Source organism: Lampris incognitus, chromosome 14 (genome assembly GCF_029633865.1).
Source record: "Lampris incognitus isolate fLamInc1 chromosome 14, fLamInc1.hap2, whole genome shotgun sequence".
Taxonomy (NCBI): domain Eukaryota; kingdom Metazoa; phylum Chordata; class Actinopteri; order Lampriformes; family Lampridae; genus Lampris; species Lampris incognitus.
Window position 1 is genome coordinate 43,786,486 of NC_079224.1, and position 19,007 is coordinate 43,805,492.

A 19,007-nucleotide genomic window follows, 5' to 3' on the forward strand; every position below is an offset into this window, starting at 1 on the left:
CTTCTCGAACTTACGTACAGGAAATCAAACGAAACATGGTCTCCCCCAGCCCACAGCAGTGCAACAAAAACACATATCCAAAAACTACAAGAACACATATATCCAAATTAACACATACATCCAAACGAAACAACAACAAAAAATCACTGTCCAGGAGAATGAACGCCAGCCGATGACTGTCGGAGCTACCGGTCTGCATGGGCTAGCAGTTAGCTTAGCCTGCCCCGCTTCTCCGTCCTGTCAGACCGCCCTTGGTGTTTCCTCTTCGGGCGCAGCTCCGGGCAGGGCTGTGGCCCTTGGGCCCACAGGACGCAGCAGACCACGCTCCCTTAGCTGATCCAACGCCAGCTCTCCCAGCCAGACACCTTCGACACACCTCCCCACACGCCACACTACAACACTAAAAACACAGTCAAGGCTAGCCGAGGCTGCCGCCAATGCAGCAAATTAGGAGGGCAGCCCGGGAAACGCCACAGCCGGGACACGAACCCGTATCTCCCGCACCGCGGGCAACAGCGTTAACCAGTCGACTAAAGGGCTAACGTGTCTACTTAGCCATGCACGTTACACTACCCCTCTCTTTTGGGAAGCACGTCCCAGCATATCAGCTCCCTCACGCCTCTGGGTGCGCACGCTTCAGATGACCTCACGGTTTCACCATCCCACTCAGTGTTTTTGGAACTGCCGATCTGCGTGGGCTAGCAGTTAGCTTAGCTTGCCCCGCTTTCGTGTCCTGTCAGACCGCCCTGTGGTGTTTCGTCCTCTATGTGGAGTTTGCATGTTCTCCCCATGTCTGCGTGGGTTTCCTCCGGGTGCTCCGGTTTCCTCCCACAGTCCAAAGACATGTAGGTCAGGTGGCTGGGCGGCACGGTGGCACAGTGGTTAACATGAGCAGATGTGTTGAAATTATTAATAAGCATCTGACTAATATGTCTTGTGATGTAGTCCTTTTCTTTACTTGGATCTAAATTCAGCCTCCTCCAGACCAGACTATCTACACCAATAGAGTCGTCCTCACCTGAACCATTTCTCAAACTAGCGTTCAGGTTCAAAAATAACCTCGCTACGCTCTATTTTCTGCTCTCGTTTTGTTTTTGCGTTTTCTTGTGTAGTTTTCTTCTTCATGTAATTCTGTAATTAAAGGTACAATCCTTAATCCAAATGTAAACCAGAGGATCGCCCCGCAACCAAACCACAAACCACAGCACAGGAAGCTGCTGTCACTGCCAGATTGGTTGACAGGTCTCTCAATACAAGGACTAACAATAAACAACAACTAACTCTGAGTTTCTCATGTTTTCTGGTGCTGTAAATGGTTTGTTCACATCACCAGTGGTTGTAAAGTTTAGAGTAAAATAGACCCACATGTTGTGTTATAATCAGTTGAGAAATACACAACATGATAATTTCACATCCACAACTCTTCAACTCCTCACCAACATTTTATATGGTCACAAATCACAGATGGCACATTTAACCAAACTTCTAAACTTCAAAAATCACAACACTGTCATTAATAACCTATTTTCAAGCTGTAATGTTAACAAGCCTGTAAGGGCCCCGTTATCCCTTTATTAATCACTATTTACAGCTAGTCATTATAAAACATGACTGAAAAAGGAAAATAATTATCTGGAACTTGCACATTTAGAGTTGTTAACCTGATAACACAGATAAACTGTCTTAGACATATACTTAAATAACTTAAAAATAGAACTAATACTTACATAACTAATGTAATTATACTTTTATAGATAAATATAGTAAATGTATTTGGAACGTCTACTACTACTACTACTACTACTACTACTGCTGCTGCTGCTGCTGCTGCCGCAGCTACTTGTGGCTGCTCCCGTTAGGAGTCGCCACAGCGGATCATCCGTTTCCATCTCTTCCTGTCCTCTGCATCTTCCTCTGTCACACCAGCCACCTGCATGTCCTCCATCACCACATCCATAAACCTCCTTTTTGGCCTTCCGCTTCTCCTCTTCCCTGGCAGCTCCATATTCAGCATCCTTCTCCCAGTATACCCAGCATCTCTCCTCCACACATGTCCAAACCATCTCAATCTCGCCTCTCTTGCTTTGTCTCCAAACCGTCCAACCTGAGCTGGCCCTCTAATATACTTGCTCCTAATCCTGTCCTCCTTCGTCACTCCCAATGAAAATCTTAGCATCTTCAACTCTGCCACCTCCAGCTCCACCTCCTGTTTTTTCATCAGTGCCACTGTCTCCAAACCATGTAACATAATTGGTCTCACACCCATTTTGTAAACCTTCCCTTTAACTCTTGCTGGTACCCTTCTTTTGCAAATCACTCCTGACACTCTTCTCCACCCACTCCACCCTGCCTGCACTCTCTTCTTCACCTCTCTTCTGCACTCCCCGTTACTTTGAACAGTTGACCCCAAGTATTTAAACTCATACGCCTTCGTCACCTAAGTAAATGTACTTGGAACTAATCTATTAAATATACTTAAACTAGTAGAGTACTAAATGTACTTGTACAAGTAATTGACTAATTACACTTATATACAAGTAATCCACTAATATACAAGTAATCCTCTAAATCTACTCATATAACTGTATATATAAATCCGTTAAATGAAACACTCAACGGTAGGGAAAGTGCTCAACAAATGAGCAAAATAATCCAGTGAGTCAAGTAAATTATTTATGAGACAGTACAAGCCTTGTTTCATGCCATAGGCAATCATCAGCTGTCAATAAAGCTACTTGATAAACCTGTCAATAAAGCTAAAGGAGTAGCTTTATTGACAGCAGATGATTGCTTATGGCATGAAACAGGCTTGTACTGTCTCATAAAGAATTTACTTGACTCACTGGATTATATATATATATATATATATATATATATATATATATAAATCATCGACGACTGATAAGTAACACTCACAGTAGCTGATAGCAAACACAGAAGCTTAAGTATTGTCTTTTGTAAGTATTGCCTTGTGTAAACCTGATCGCCTCATCACAACCCGGCCATTCTAACATTAGCCCACTTCAGGTTTGGTTACACAGCCGCCCACATTCACCGAAGTCCACTTAGCGTCTAGCGTCGAGCCCAGAGCCGGTGCAATACGGCAGCTATTAGGAGGCACTTAAAGCCGCTGCTTGACTGTTATCATCAGTCATGACATGCAACCAGAGCTGGGCTGGATCCAACATGGCCGCCTGGAGATAACGCCGCTGGTGTGACGCCATTGGCTGGAGTCAGACAAACGGGTTTTAGATCTTTGTTTGGGCGCCAGATTAAATGGGGTGAGGAAGACGATGTCGCTGTTCTGTGTGGTGGAGGTGTGTGTGTGTGTGTGTGTGTGTACCATTTGGTTGATAACATCAGCTGTTATCAAAGAGGGGGGGGGTGAGATAGCGAATGTTTGAGATAAACCAGGGAAAGAGAAAGAGATTTAAGAAATCAAGGAATCGATCGAAGGGAGAGAACAGTGGAAGTGGAGTTTAACCAGGGGACAGATGAAACAAAATGAAAAACAGAAGAGGTTGTTTTGCCAAAAGAAAAAGAAGACAAGAGAGAGGCCAGAGTAGAGGATGATGGGAGAGGATGGGGCAAGAGTAAAAGAGAGAAAATTGGTAAATAGGATTTAAAAGGGAGACATGCTGGGGGGGGGGTATTGATCGGACCACCAGTGAGCAATCCTGGTTTAGTGGGTTGTGATAAGATTGTCATCACCTGCTCAGATAAGAGATCTCTCTGTCAATCACTGATCATCACACATGCGCACACACACACACACACCGAGTGTGTTTGCGATGCCCTATTAGCTGCAAGTATTATGACAAGGATTTTATACAAGTGTGTGCATACATTTGTGTGTGTGTGTGTGTGTGTGTGTTTGTGTGTTTGTGCGGGTGCGTGCGATTTGCTGGAGCTCTGACACATGTTCATCATAAATTCAAAGCCCTTCCTTGTTCTTTATCCATCTTCCGTCCTGATATGCCGTCTCCTCCTCACCCCCAGGTGGCGCTGGTCTATCCCAACAATGACCCGGCCGCCTTCATGACTGCTTTCTACGGCTGCCTGCTGGCCGAGATCATCCCAGTCCCCATAGAGGTCCCTCTGTCCAGGAAGGTAAAACCACACCTTCACCACAACCACAGCCACCACAAAAAAAGAACCAAGGCAGCTAATCCCATGGATGTATTATAGTAGAACTGGATACGGCGACGCCGGTCAGCCTTGCAGCCAGCCTTCTCCAGTGGTCACTCGCGGTATTGCAGCGAAAAATCCCCTGCAGCCCGAAAAGCATTTTCCCCATCGACCACCGTTGTAAAAGAGACGCCTGTAAAACCTGTTGACAGGACACCTGCAGCTATAGTCATGGTCACTTATTACTCTTTGTATTTTATATTTTAAGCCATGGGGTTTTAATCTTTTTTAAAAAATTTAAAAACTCAGAAAAAAGATTTTTTTCCCCTGCATGACGGCACGGCTGTGTGTGAGCCATTCTCATAGCCTAGATGCATAATGGGAGTAACACTACTGCACATATTCAGTGGGCCGCATGTACCTGGAAGTAACCCGGAAGCCAGAAAACGTTTTCGCCGTATGCGCCAGGCGAGCAGTTCTCATAGGAATGAACAGGCGCCACTTTGAGATCCAGTATCCAGTTCTACTATAATACACCCATGACTAAACCAAAGAACATGCTCAAACTGACTGACTGACTGACTGACTGACTTTGTTTGACTGATTGACTAGCTAATTGTTTAATTGGCTTAGTTATCGACTGAGTGATCCTCTCACGGATGTTTGATTGACTGACTGAATGACTGGCGGGTGGCAGGTGGGTGGCAGGTGTGGTGAGCTGATTGACTGAGTGGTGAATTGGTCGGTGGAGTGGTTGATTAACCTGGTTTAGGTGTTGTTAAAACAGTGTGTTGCTTTGGGTTTATCCTGCTCATCCTTGTCAGCGTGCGTCAGCAGGTTTTCAGAAAAACACACAACAGCTGAACCAGCCTGAAATTCAAAGCAGTCATTCTAGTACTTCCTGCTGGGAAAAGCCACGAGTCACCACACGGCACAGTCGGCAGGAGACGGCTGTCGACCGTGGAGATGTAATGAAAACCAGCAGAGTATGTTCCATCCCCGCCCGTGTGGAGGGGCTGGTTGAGTCATGGGTTGGATAAGCTGACCAGTGGTGGAGGATCACCTTACAACTGTAACGTCCTGTGGGAGGAATACATACGGACACAATCAGGGTCATGTATGTTTTGTGTGTGTGTGTGTGTGTGTGTGTTTAGTGCTTATGTTTATGCCAAAGTACAATTCTAACACAGGATAGGATGAAAACGTGGGATGCTAGTTTACCAACACCAGAACATGGTGAGTCAGCCAGAGTCAAAAGCCCCTTGTTCCTTCTTGTTGTCTTCTTACGGCTGTGATCACATCTGCAAGGCAGGTCAGTGATCACGTGCAAGGCAGGTCAGTGAGCGCTACTTGTACACAGGACAACAGCACAACCACTACACTTACAAAATGTGGATGTAGTTGCTGAAAATAAAGACATGGCTATCGATGAACATTCTTCACATGAAGTATTGATTTTCCATTGACGGCGTATTGATTTGCAATTCCAGTCTTTGTTAAATGTGTGTCTGATACTCTGCTGACTGAAGCTCTTTACTGTGTCTGCTGGCTGCTTTCATGATGCCGGTGTTTTCATGCTGTTGTGAAACACTGTAGAACCCCAGATCAGTATACAGATAAAGTTTTGAATACTTACAAGTACTTAAAGTGGCAGTAGACAACTTTTCCACCCCCACCCCCCCACCCCCAGCATTTCCAGGTGGTGTTGTTGTTTGCGCCGCTGTTGCAAAGACAGTCAGATCACTCTCCATTTACTAGCAGCCTGGCAACTGTCCAAAACAAGAAACAACCTTAAGAATCCCAGTTTGAACTAGAAACTCTGATCTCAGTACTATGATAAAGGCAGAGTAAAACATCCCCTAGTATTAATAAGTAGGCAGGTTGTGTAACTTACTGATCCGGTAGAAAGAATGCCAACTGAATGTCGGTTTGGAAAACTCTCACGTTCCGAGTGTTGTACCGAACTCTGTTTCCCTGTCGAGATCTGTTTCCCCCTAGACAGAGTTTGATACAACACCGGGACGATTGATTAACCTTAACCCAACTTCAACCTAACCCTAAGCTCTTTTGATGGGGGGGGGGATTTTCCCCTTTTTTCCCCCAAGTGTATACAGCCAGTTACCCCAGTCTTCTGAGCCATGCTGGTTGCTGCTCCACCCCCTTTGCTGATCCAGGGAGGGCTGCAGACTACCACATGCCTCCTTCAATACATGTGGAGTCGCCAGCCGCTTCTTTTCACCTGACAGTGAGGAGTTTCACCAGGGGGACGTAGCACATGGGAGGATCACACTATCCCCCCAGTTCCCCCTCCCCCCCGAACAAGTGCCCCAACTGACCAGAGGAGGCGCTGGTGCAGCAACCAGTACACATGCCCACATCCGGCTTCCCACCCACAGACATGGCCAATTGTGTCTGTAGAGATGCCCGAACCAGCTGGAGGTAACACGGGGATTCGATCCGGCGATCCCTGTGTTGGCAGGCAACAGAATAGACTGCTATGCTACCTGGACGCCCAACCTAACCCTAACCTCAACCTAACGCTTACCTTAACCTAATCGTAACGGACAGCTAACCTGTCTCCATTCAAACACTTTCGTCTGGCTAGGGAGAAACAGATCTCGACGGGGAAACAGAGTTTGATACAACACCGGAGCTATCGGGTAAAACAAAAGCGATATCCTCTTCCTGTTCTGGTTGCGCAGTGGTTGACGCGCTTCCTTTGCCGTAAATCGAGCTTCGGTTTCCCACGAGATCGTACCCGTTGGTTGACAGAATTGCATGGTGAAAGGAAGGCTTATAGGAACCAATCCAAACGCCGACGGTGTCATTATTCTACAGCTATTACACTGAGCAGTCAACATTTACTTCACAATGGTAAGTTAAAGCAAAAAAAGTTGTCTACTGCCACTTTAAAACACAGTCAAAAGCAGTTGAACAGAGTTGACAGTTAACCACCCCTGCTCCTTCCCATGGCAATCAGATATCTGGCTGTCATAGAGATCCCCCTGTCCCAATTTAGAAAAATCTGTCTGTCCTATCTATCTGTCTGTCTGTAGGATGCAGGCAGTCAGCAAATTGGTTTTCTGCTGGGCAGCTGCGGTGTGACGGTCGCACTGACCAGTGATGCCTGCCATAAAGGACTGCCCAAGAGCCCCACTGGAGAGATCCCCCAGTTCAAAGGTCAGACACACACACACATACACGTACACACATACACACATGCGCGCGAGCACACACACTTACACAGAGGTCCATTTCATCTTGATGTAAGGCCCCTTTATTGAACATGGTGTGGTGTTACCAGCCCGCTGGTCTCAGCGGGATGGATGGACAGGAAGATTGGGACTGAAGGCCATGCTGTCTAATGGAATGAGAGAGGAGAGTAAAGCAGAGCAGGGGAGAGGGGAGGAGAGAGGAAAAGAGAAGAAAGTAGAGTAGGGAAGGGCAGAGAGAGAGGAGGGAGGATATAAGGAGATGAGAAAATTAAATAGGGAAATGGAGAGGAGAAAAGAGAAGACGAGTGGGGAGAGGAGAAGGAGGGAGAGAAAGAGAGCAAGATCCCATTCGCGCCATCATAAGATCTGTACAGAGTTCATTATTGAGTGATGAAAAATGAGTAAATCCAGGCCCTGGAAAATTATAATTCTGTACTTAAGTTCTGGGAAAGTTATGGAAATCTGACTAAAGCAGCATCAGATCTGATGAAGACTGATTGGCCAGTTCGTTGACCGGTTTGGCGAGCTTTCTGACTAGTTAGCTAGCTGGCTTGTCTACAGCGTACTGGGCAAGTGTGGTTTCAACCAGCAGTTGCTACAGATGGACAAATACAAAATATGGCTTGTAAAAGTTACTGGGTGTTGAGCAGCTCATTTACATTATTTGAAATAGGATGGACTCCAGGCCCGGTTCCAGACTGCTTTAATTTGGGGGGGGGGTAAGAGATTTGGGGTGGGCCACTATTTATTCATGTCACAGCGTGCTGTACTACAGTCTACTCGCTGCTGTCCTCATTTTAATGTCAGACTACTACAGACTACATGCACTAACTGTTTATGAACTCACTAATACGTACAGTAGGGGTCTAAGAAAATATCGATACACTCGAGTATCATGATATTGTCTTTTGTGATACTATATCGAGTCTCAAAAATACTATATCGATTCTTAATTGTTTACATGTAAAGGTTTGCGACAAACATTTTGTGTTGTCTGCAACCCCACGACCACTAGATAAGTGTTGTAATCTGTCTTCAGCCATCTGACTCTTCCACGCCAACCCAACACCGTAAACTGAGACAGGAAGTAGCATAAGCACAAAGAACACAGGCCTATGAAACCACAATATATCACCTTTCTTACAGTATCATAATATATCACCTTTGTTACAGTATCACAATATATCACTTTTCTTACAGTATCACAAGATGTATATCACCTTTCTTACAGTATCACAATATATCACCTTTCTAACAGTATCGCAATACATCACCTTTCTAACAGTATCGCAATATATCACCTTTCTTACAGTATCGCAATATATCACCTTTCTTACAGTATCACAATATATCACCTTTCTAACAGTATCACAATATATCACCTTTCTTACAGTATCACAATATATCACCTTTCTAACAGTATCACAATACATCACCTTTCTAACAGTATCACAATATATCACCTTTCTAACAGTATCACAATATATCACCTTTCTTACAGTATCACAATATATCACCTTTCTAACAGTATCACAATATATCACCTTTCTTACAGTATCACAATATATCACCTTTCTAACAGTATCACAATATATCACCTTTCTTACAGTATCGCAGTATATCACCTTTCTAACAGTATCGCAATATATCACCTTTCTTACATTATCGCAATATATCACCTTTCTTACAGTATCGCAATATATCACCTTTCTTACAGTATCACAATATATCGCAATAATATTGAATCTTAAGCCCTGTATTGTGATACGTATCATATCACCAGGTTCTCACCAATACACAGCCCTAATGTACAGTAGTTTATAAACATGTGTAGTAGGCAAACTGTATACATGAACTAACAACATAAACTAGCAATACCACAAACACACACATCCCATGGACCAGATGTACTAAACAACTGCAGTCTAATGTAAAACACTATCTGTCCAAGTAAAACGACCAGTAATTAAAAGTACACCTCGTACTAATTTAATGCTATGGTAACAGGCAGTATTGTTTTTGTTGTGTTTAGCTATTATTATTATTGTTATTATTTGTATTAATATTAGTATTGTTGCTATATTATACACATATAATACACTGCACAAATTTCAGTTTCAGTTAGTCTTTATAGGACACTCAACTATGTAAAACTGAGCACCACATCAAACAGAAGATATGACACTGTTACTATTTAATATACTACTCAAGAGATGAAAGACTTTCAAATACATAAAATTAGCTTGATGTCTCTCTGTCTTATATTTTACATGAAGTGCACAGGTATATATTTATGAGTTAGCCAGAGTATGTAGCGCAAGATGGAGATGGTTCATGAGTGGTGTGCGCCTGTGGCTGTAACTTTAGTGAGCGGCTGGAACTGGTGCTAAATGTTGAGATTTTAATGATAATGAAGTGCTGTTCTGCAGGCCCACGGGAACATATTTTGAGTCGGGGGTGCTGTACTCAGAGGGGAGGGGCGGAGGTGTCAACATATAATAGCTGTCATGAGAGCGCCGGCTCCAACTGGCTCTGACAAAAGGGCCGGTGCCACCCAAATTGACAGCCAAAGTTAACCACCCCACACCACACCCCTTACAACTGTACACTGAGGACTGTAGGGAGAGGCATTGCAGACATGGCTGAAAACGTAACACACCAGCACACTCCTGCACTGGAAGATGCGTGGGTATTCAGCACTGCTCTTGATGAGTGTGGATGTAAATGACGGTCTGCGTGTAGCGGTGGTTACCACATATTGTGGCAAACAAGGGTCGCACTAAATCTGTAAGATCGAATTAATTTGCTTCTGCACCCTGGTAATTTTCATACCATTCCACTAATAACAGTGCATTTGTGTGTATGTGTGTGTCATGTTGTATAACATATTTGTGCATGGGGGAATGTCTCCATGTGCTTCTGCTGTGTGTGTGGAGTGCAGAACTTTTGGCATGCGGAATCTAGATGAGGAGACGAGCAGTAGCAGTAAATAAATAGTTAAAGGCTCATTATGAAAACTATCTGGCACTCCGGTCTGTGAATATTTAAAAAAAAAATTTTTTTTAGTCTTTGGGAAGTGGCATGGGAGGTCCAAAAGGTTGCCGACCCCTGGATAGATGCTTTATTATTGCCATGCAACGATGTTGGTGGTAATTAGCGCGGTCGCCTCACAGCAAGAAGGTCCTGGGTTCGAGCCCCTGGTTAGTCCAACCTTGGGGGTCGTCCCGGGTCGTCCTCTGTGTGGAGTTTGTATGTTCTCCCCGTGTCTGCGTGGGTTTCCTCTGGGTGCTCCGGTTTCCTCCCACAGTCCAAAGACATGTAGGCCAGGTGAGTCGGCCGTACTTTACTGCTGGGATAGGCTCCAGCATCCCTGCGACCCCAGGATAAGTGGTTTGGATAATGGATGGATGGATGGATGGATGGATGGATGGTAGCCCAGTTCCAGTGCAAAAAGAAAGAGAAATACAATCAGCAATGTAAACCATTACAACAACAACACACAAAAAGGAAACACATGAATGTGACAGTCTGTCCAGTGAATATGTATGACATGTACAGTTCAGTTACCCCGCATATCAAGTAGCCCAACAGGCAGAAAGTACAGTGATTGATGTAACTGCACACAAGTCCAGTCTGAGTTCGGTCCAGTGCATCCGGGTCAGTACATGGAATCTTGTGGCAAGGGTGGCTAGCAGGGATGTTAAGTGCAAGGAACGAAGCTGTTTTTGAATTGAGTGGTATGGTTGATATGGTCCTGTAGCGCCTTTAAGAGGGGAGAAGCTGGAAGAGGTGGGGGCTGGGTAGGAGGGAGCACTGGTTATTTTAGCTGCCCGGTTGAAGGTGCGCTTAATATACAGCGAGTTGACTGGGGGAAGGTTACAGCCAATTATGTTGGAGGCTTTAGCAAAAATCTGCTCCAGTTTCCGGTTGGTGTGACCGTCTGAGCTCCCACACCAGACCGTGAGAGACCCATGTGAGGACGCTCTCTATGATGGCATCACAGAAGTGGACCAACAGGTGGTTTTTGGCATGATACGTTTTCAGATGCCTGAGGAGGTACAGTCTTTACTGAGCCTTTTTAACGATGTGGGTGGGGTTGATATTCCATTTCAGTGTTGTGTAGTGCTGATGTAGGTGCCGAGGAATTTGAAGGAGTCTGTCGGGGTTATGGGTTGTGCAGAGACGTGAACCGGGGCTTTGATGTTCATCCTCTTCCTGGGGTCTACAGCTATTTCCATTGTTTGTGAGCTGTTGAGTAAGAGGTTACTGTTACTAAACCAACGTACAGCCCAGTTCGCCTCGTGGTGGTGGTACTGAGTCTGGTCATTGTCATTGATAAGTCCAATGATGTAGTGTTGTCAGCATACTTGTATATTTTGACTGAGCTGTGGTGAGATCAGGGTTTTCCTGGCTCAAATCAAGGTGGAGGTGGTACCATCCTGGTCACGCGCGCACACATGCATGTGCAGCATGCCGTCAACTGGCTCAAGCGAACCCTTATTCTTTACAAGCAGCGTATTTTAGGAGTTCTAATAATTTTACGAGTGAAGAAAATGACAATTATTACGTTAAAGCATATTTTATTTAAAAAAAAAAATAAAGGTGCCCTGTTCAACATTAAATTAAATACAACATAAATGCTAATGTGTTCATTTACACACTTGACAGCAGAGTTGTTTAAAATTAAATGAAATATAGCACATTGTTTTCATTTAAAGCTCACGTGGTCCCTCTTGCAGTGTAGTTGAACATAAGTATAACATAAAAGCCTTTGCTTTAACTTACACTTGTCACAGCTGGAAACTTCTGGAAAATTGCAGCTCTTTTTTCCTCTTTGGCAGTTTTGGCAGCACCTTCCCAGGTGCACTGGGCTGATTACGAAACAGCGCCACCACATCGGCGACGGCGTAATGCCGCAACTGCAGTTAAAAAAGACAACTACCCTGAGTGCAGCATTTATTAGAAAATGGTGTTTTTTAATTAAGACCCTGCTGACAGTTGGAGGCGGGATGGCATTTGACGGAGGCGGCCGCCTCGTCATTCTCCATGCAGGAAAAACCCTGGAGCTGTAAACTCGCTTGAGTAGATGGAGAAAAGCAGAGCACGCAGCCTTGTCTGGCACCAGTACTAAGGGTCAGAGGGCATGGTGTAGCGTTGTTGGCCTAGTCAGATTTAAATCTGTTTCTACCAAAGTCCAGTATCCAGTAACTCAGAGCTGGGTTGATGTTCCTGTCTTGAAAGCGGGGGAAGAGTAGTGATGTTGAAAGTCAAGCTGAGGTCTGTAAACAGGATGCATGCGTAGGTGTTGGTTGACTCTTCTAGCTTTTGCAGCGTGAAGTGAAGAACCAGGTTTTGGCAATCCTCAATGGCTCTATTAGCCTGATAAGCTAACTGATACGGATCCATCAGTGGGGATGTGCAGGACTTAAGATAGGAAAGGACTCAGCGCTCAAACACTTTCATAGCCACTGAAGTGAGGGCAACCGGCCTGAAGTCATTGAGGCATGTTGATTTGGCTGACTTAAGGACCAGGATGATGGTAAAAAAAAAAATTTAAACACTGTGGGACTGAACGCCTTCGTAAGGAGGTTTTGAAAATGTCTGAACACTGGGCCCGGTGGCTCCACACAGTGGCTAAGCATAACTGGGTAGAGCTGATCTGGCCCTGATGCTTTCCTTTTCTTTTGGCTCTCCCCAGTTGTACTCAGCCAATTACCCTGTTTTCCGAGCCGTCCCGGTCACTGCTCCTCCCCCTCTGCTGATCCGTCCTGGTCGCTGCTCCACTCCCTCTGCCGATCCGGGGAGGGGGGGCAGACTACCAAATGCCTCCTCCGATACACGTGGAGTTGCCAGCCGCTTCTTTTCACCCGACAGTGAGGAGTTTCACCAGGGGGACGTAGCACGTGGGAGGATCACGCTATTCCCCGCAGTTCCCCCTCCCCCTCGAACAGACGCCCCGACCAACCAGGGGAGGCTCTAGTGCAGCGACCAGGACACATACCCACATCCGGCTTCCCACCCACAGACACGGCCAATTGTGCCTGTAGGGACGCCCGACCAAGCTGGAGGTAACATAGGGGTTCGAACCGGCGAGCCCCGTGTTGGTAGGCAACAGAATAAACCGCTATGCTACCCGGACGCCTCCTGTCAACCCTGATCTTAACCTAATGTTAACCTCTGGGTGAAACGGCATACAAATTATGTGTCCCCATCTTACATGCATACTATGCAAAGACAGCGAGTGGTGGGTAGATGAGAAGTCGTTACGTTGTCACTGAAAACAACAGACACAAAAAACAACATTTTAGCAACTCCGTCGTTGTACTGTGATGTTGGTGCTGCTGGTTTACACACGAGTGTTGTTGTGTTTTTTTCTTACTTATCCAGGTTCAGCATCGTGATACAGATCATGTTTTCATGCCAGCTGTTAAATGGGGCCAGAATGAGGAACATTCAAGAGAAAGATGGAGGAGAGTCCGAGAGAGGAGGAGAGATAGGCAGACGGGAACGAAAGGGAGAGGCACGTGGTCGGAGAGAGCGAGCGAAAGAGAGACAAGAGAAAAAGAGGGAGCAGACAGATGCCCGGAGGGAGAAGAAGATAAGAGCGAGGCAGAGGAAGAGACCGAAAGAGGGAGTGAATGCAGATCAATAAGAAGGCTATTAAGAAAGGGGGAATGAGAGATGGAGAGAGAGCAGCAAAAGGAGAAGAAACCAACAGATGTGACATCGAGAAATGAGAGGAAGAGTAGAAAACAGGAACAGAGAGAGACAGAGAGAGGGGTGGCACTAGTGATTAATACCTACTCTGTGGTTTGTCTTCGCTGCTGTGTGAATAGCACACCTGATTCAGAACAAGTCTCCAAGCATGACTCTTATCAGCCCGTGTGTGTGGGTATACATGCATATGTGTGTGTTTTGTGCGTGTAGGAGTGTAAATATGTCGGTGTGTACCTCTGTGTGTATGTCGGCGAGCACAACGTGTATTTGCTGTCTGCTTTATGTGCTTGTGTTCGTGTGTTACTGTGCAAAACCAGCGGATCAAGAAACTCGATCCATCCGTCCCCGACGTTTAAACCCATCTCATTCCCATGACTCATGGTGTCGTTACTGTGTCTCGTCTTGATGCCTGCCGTCAACATCAGCTTGTCGTCCAACATAAACAGCCCCCATATACACTTCCTGCAAGGACGGCTTTAAAACACACATTTCCATATACACAGTCGACACCAAGTGACACATCCCAGTGATAACACCACTGAACAACACTGCATTCATATAGTCAGATGGCATTAATATATCCAGGGACATTAGAATGAAATATATAGGGCGTCCGGGTAGTGGAGCAGTCCATCCCATTGCCTACCAGCACAGGGATCGCCGGTTCGAATCCCTGTGTTACCTCCGGCTTAGTCGGGCATCCCTACAGAAACAATTGGCTGTGTCTGTGAGTGTGAAGCCTAATGTGGGTATGTGTCCTGGTTGCTGCACTAGCGCCTCCTCTGGTCAGTTGGGGTGCCTGTTCGGGGGGAAGGGGGGACTGGGGGGGGAATAGCGTGATCCTCCCACGTGCTACGTCCCCCTGGTGAAACTCCTCACTGTCAGGTGAAAAGAAGCAACTGGTGACTCCACATGTATCGGAGGAGACGTGGTAGTCTGCAGCCCTTCGCGGATTGGCAGAGAGGGTGGAGCAGTGACCAGTACGGCTCAGAAGAGTGGGGTAATTGGCCGGATATAATTGGGGAGATTAAAAAAAGAATTTTTATATGTACACTACCGTTCAAAAGTTTGGGATCACATTGAAATGTCCATATTTTTGAAGGAAAAGCACTGTACTTTTCAATGAAGATAACTTTAAACTAGTCTTAACTTTAAAGAAATACACTCTATACATTGCTAATGTGGTAAATGACTATTCTAGCTGCAAATGTCTGGTTTTTGGTGCAATATCTACATAGGTGTATAGAGGCCCATTTCAAGCAACTATCACTCCAGTGTTCTAATGGTACAATGTGTTTGCTCATTGGCTCAGAAGGCTAATTGATGATTAGAAAACCCTTGTGCAATCATGTTCACACATCTGAAAACAGTTTAGCTCGTTACAGAAGCTACAAAACTGACCTTCCTTTGAGCAGATTGAGTTTCTGGAGCATCACATTTGTGGGGTCAATTAAACGCTCAAAATGGCCAGAAAAAGAGAACTTTCATCTGAAACTCGACAGTCTATTCTTGTTCTTAGAAATGAAGGCTATTCCATGCGAGAAATTGCTAAGAAATTGAAGATTTCCTACACCGGTGTGTACTACTCCCTTCAGAGGACAGCACAAACAGGCTCTAACCAGAGTAGAAAAAGAAGTGGGAGGCCGCGTTGCACAACTGAGCAAGAAGATAAGTACATTAGAGTCTCTAGTTTGAGAAACAGACGCCTCACAGGTCCCCAACTGGCATCTTCATTAAATAGTACCCGCAAAACACCAGTGTCAACATCTACAGTGAAGAGGCGGCTGCGGGATTCTGGGCTTCAGGGCAGAGTGGCAAAGAAAAAGCCATATCTGAGACTGACCAATAAAAGAAAAAGATTAAGATGGGCAAAAGAACACAGACATTGGACAGAGGAAGACTGGAAAAAAGTGTTGTGGACGGATGAATCCAAGTTTGAGGTGTTTGGATCACAAAGAAGAACGTTTGTGAGACGCAGAACAAATGAAAAGATGCTGGAAGAATGCCTGACGCCATCTGTTAAGCATGGTGGAGGTAATGTGATGGTCTGGGGTTGCTTTGGTGCTGGTAAGGTGGGAGATTTGTACAGGGTAAAAGGGATTCTGAATAAGGAAGGCTATCACTCCATTTTGCAACGCCATGCCATACCCAGTGGACAGCGCTTGATTGGAGCCAATTTCATCCTACAACAGGACAATGACCCTAAACACACCTCCAAATTGTGCAAGAACTATTTAGAGCAGAAGCAGGCAGCTGGTATTCTATCGGTAATGGAGTGGCCAGCGCAGTCACCAGATCTGAACCCCATTGAGCTGTTGTGGGAGCAGCTTGACCGTATGGTACGCAAGAAGTGCCCATCCAACCAATCCAACTTGTGGGAGCTGCTTCTGGAAGCGTGGGGTGCAATTTCTCCAGATTACCTCAACAAATTAACAGCTAGAATGCCAAAGGTCTGCAATGCTGTAATTGCTGCAAATGGAGGATTCTTTGACGTAAAAAAAATCTTATTTCAAATACAAATCATTATTTCTAACCTTGTCAATGTCTTGACTCTATTTTCTATTCATTTCACAACATATGGTGGTGAATAAGTGTGACTTTTCATGGAAAACACAAAATTGTTTGGGTGATCCCAAACTTTTGAACGGTAGTGTATGTATATATATATATGAGAGAGAGGTGAAGGTCATTATTGGTGGCAACTAACTACGAAACTGGTGTGTTGCTTTGAGCACCGCTGTCGGTTGGGGACAAGTTAAACGGTGATCAGGACGGCTGGACAGTTTAATGCATTTGATAGGAATAGTGCATTCTGGCCTTCCAATTCTCTTTCTTTCCATGTTGGATCCAGTAAAGTCTTATAAGAGGAATCAGTGAATCCCATTTAAAGACATCTTTAGGTCTCATCTATTTGTCGGCAGGAATGACCTTCGTTTCTTAACCCAAATACAGATGGAGGTGTTTTGATAGAGGACTGTTTAGATCTCGCCATTTTCCTTTGCAAAAAACTTCAAAACTGGAGGAACAACTGACAAAAGTAGTACCTTGTGTATATTGATATGTATGCCTTCAGGTGTTAAAACCACCTTTTGGGCAAAAGAGTCTCAATATGTGCTTTTAACAATCGTTTGAAAAAAGAAAACTAAAATTATTATTCAGGCAAAACCTGCTGAGTATTGCTTAAATATGCATGTATGTATATAAGTATATTTATAATATGTTGTTTTAGCAAATCTTTTGCATGCCATTTCTTGTTTCATTGAGAAGGAACAGAAATAATCAAAAATTACTCAGAAACTGCTCTGTGCTCTCTTGGGTCATGACTGTGAATGTTGTCTTGGTGGAGTAAAGGTTTTCAGAAGACATTCTCCTGACCTCAGCGGCTGTTTGATTTGTCTCCCTGTTTGTGCAGGATGGCCCAAGGTGCTGTGGTTTGTCACAGAGTCAAAGCATCTCTCTAAGCCCCCCCGCGACTGGTTCCCACATATCAAGGATGCAAACCAAGACACCGCCTACATCGAGGTAACACACACACCCACCCACACACTCAAGCAGAAGCACATGAAGACATTCACCCATGCATGAATACGTTATACAGCATGACACACAAATGCATAACACACAAATACAACACGCACACACATTCCATTGTGCAGTCTTGCTTGCATGAGCACACACACACACATACACACACCCGCTGAATAGAAGTCGATACCAGTCTACACCATAATCTCATTTCATTGTTTTAAATTCGCATAACATCTCTTTAAGCTGCCATGCAGTAATTGCGTCGGCAGCAAACAAATCTGTTCCTTATCGCAGCGGGGATCGAAGGAAAACAGCGAGGGATAATGAACGAAGAGAAGTGATTGGAAAATCAGATTTCTTTTTTCGTTTATAATTGAAGCCAAATCATTGACTGTCTAGACAGATAAAATATCATGGTTGTTTTGTCTGGTTGTGCATACGTGTGTGTGTCTTGTGTGTGAGAAATACTTATAGATCAGGGGTGGGCAATCTTATCCAGAAAAGGCTGGTGTGGGTGCAGGTCTTTGTTCCAACCAAGCAGTTACACACCTGTGTCTCCTAATCAAGTTCCTCAGCAAAGACTCTACTGGTTGATTTGTGGGATCAGGTGTGTAACTGCTTGGCTGGAACAAAAACCTTCACCCACACAAGCCCTTTCTGGATAAGATTGCCCACCCCTGTTCTAGGTCCTTGCGGGAGGACGCCTGCGAGTGACAGCTTTTTAAGTGGGGAGGCTGATGCACCTGCAGCCACCACACGGTCCTTGGCAGGGGGTGGCCAGAGTCCAATGGCATGGAGAACTAAGACGATTTGGGACCACCCTCTGTTGCAGCCTTCATCCGCCTTCACTGGTATTGTCTTGCGCAGTTCCGCTGTTGAGGTCTTTGTTGGATCACGCTTCGTCTGTAACTTCCCCCTTGACCTATCCAGCTTGGGTGACCCTACCAGGAGCCAAGCTCTGGACAGCATAGCTCTTGGGATCATTGGTACACGCAAGCTTCTCTGCCACAACAAGGTGGCAATCCAGGAGAAGACTTTCTGCATTAGAGAGTGCAGTCTCCAATTTGAACTCCTCCTCCTGCATCTTAGTCATCATTCCCACTAAGCTGCTCAAGGAGATATTTTCAGCTATTAGCCCCGTTACTGTGCAAATTCTTAATAATTCTCTGGCTTCTGGTTCTTTTCCAGACAGTTTTAAGCATGCCATTGTTCACTCATTGTTGAAGAAACCTAATTTAGGTTTCTTTAATCCCCTGTCCTTAAGTAACTACAGACCAGTCGCCAGTGTCTTTCTTTTCTATCTAATGTTCTAGAGAGAGTAATTTCATCTCAGTTGATTTCTTTTATGAACAAAAACAGTGTTGTTAATAGTTTCCAGTGTGGTTTTACAGCACTTCATAATACTGGGGCAGCTTTAGT

At 45.0% G+C, this 19,007-nt stretch overlaps 1 protein-coding gene across 2 annotated transcripts in view; it reads left to right on the plus strand.

Moving 5' to 3' along the window:
• The window catches only part of LOC130123478 (disco-interacting protein 2 homolog C), a 191,010-nt gene that overhangs the window by 84,395 nt on the left and 87,608 nt on the right, over positions 1-19,007 (plus strand). For both annotated transcript variants that reach the window (XM_056292647.1, XM_056292649.1), the window contains exons 9-11: positions 4,000-4,110; positions 7,185-7,308; positions 17,473-17,582. In XM_056292647.1, coding sequence (XP_056148622.1) covers positions 4,000-4,110; positions 7,185-7,308; positions 17,473-17,582 — 345 coding nt within the window. The remainder of the gene's footprint in view (positions 1-3,999; positions 4,111-7,184; positions 7,309-17,472; positions 17,583-19,007) is intronic.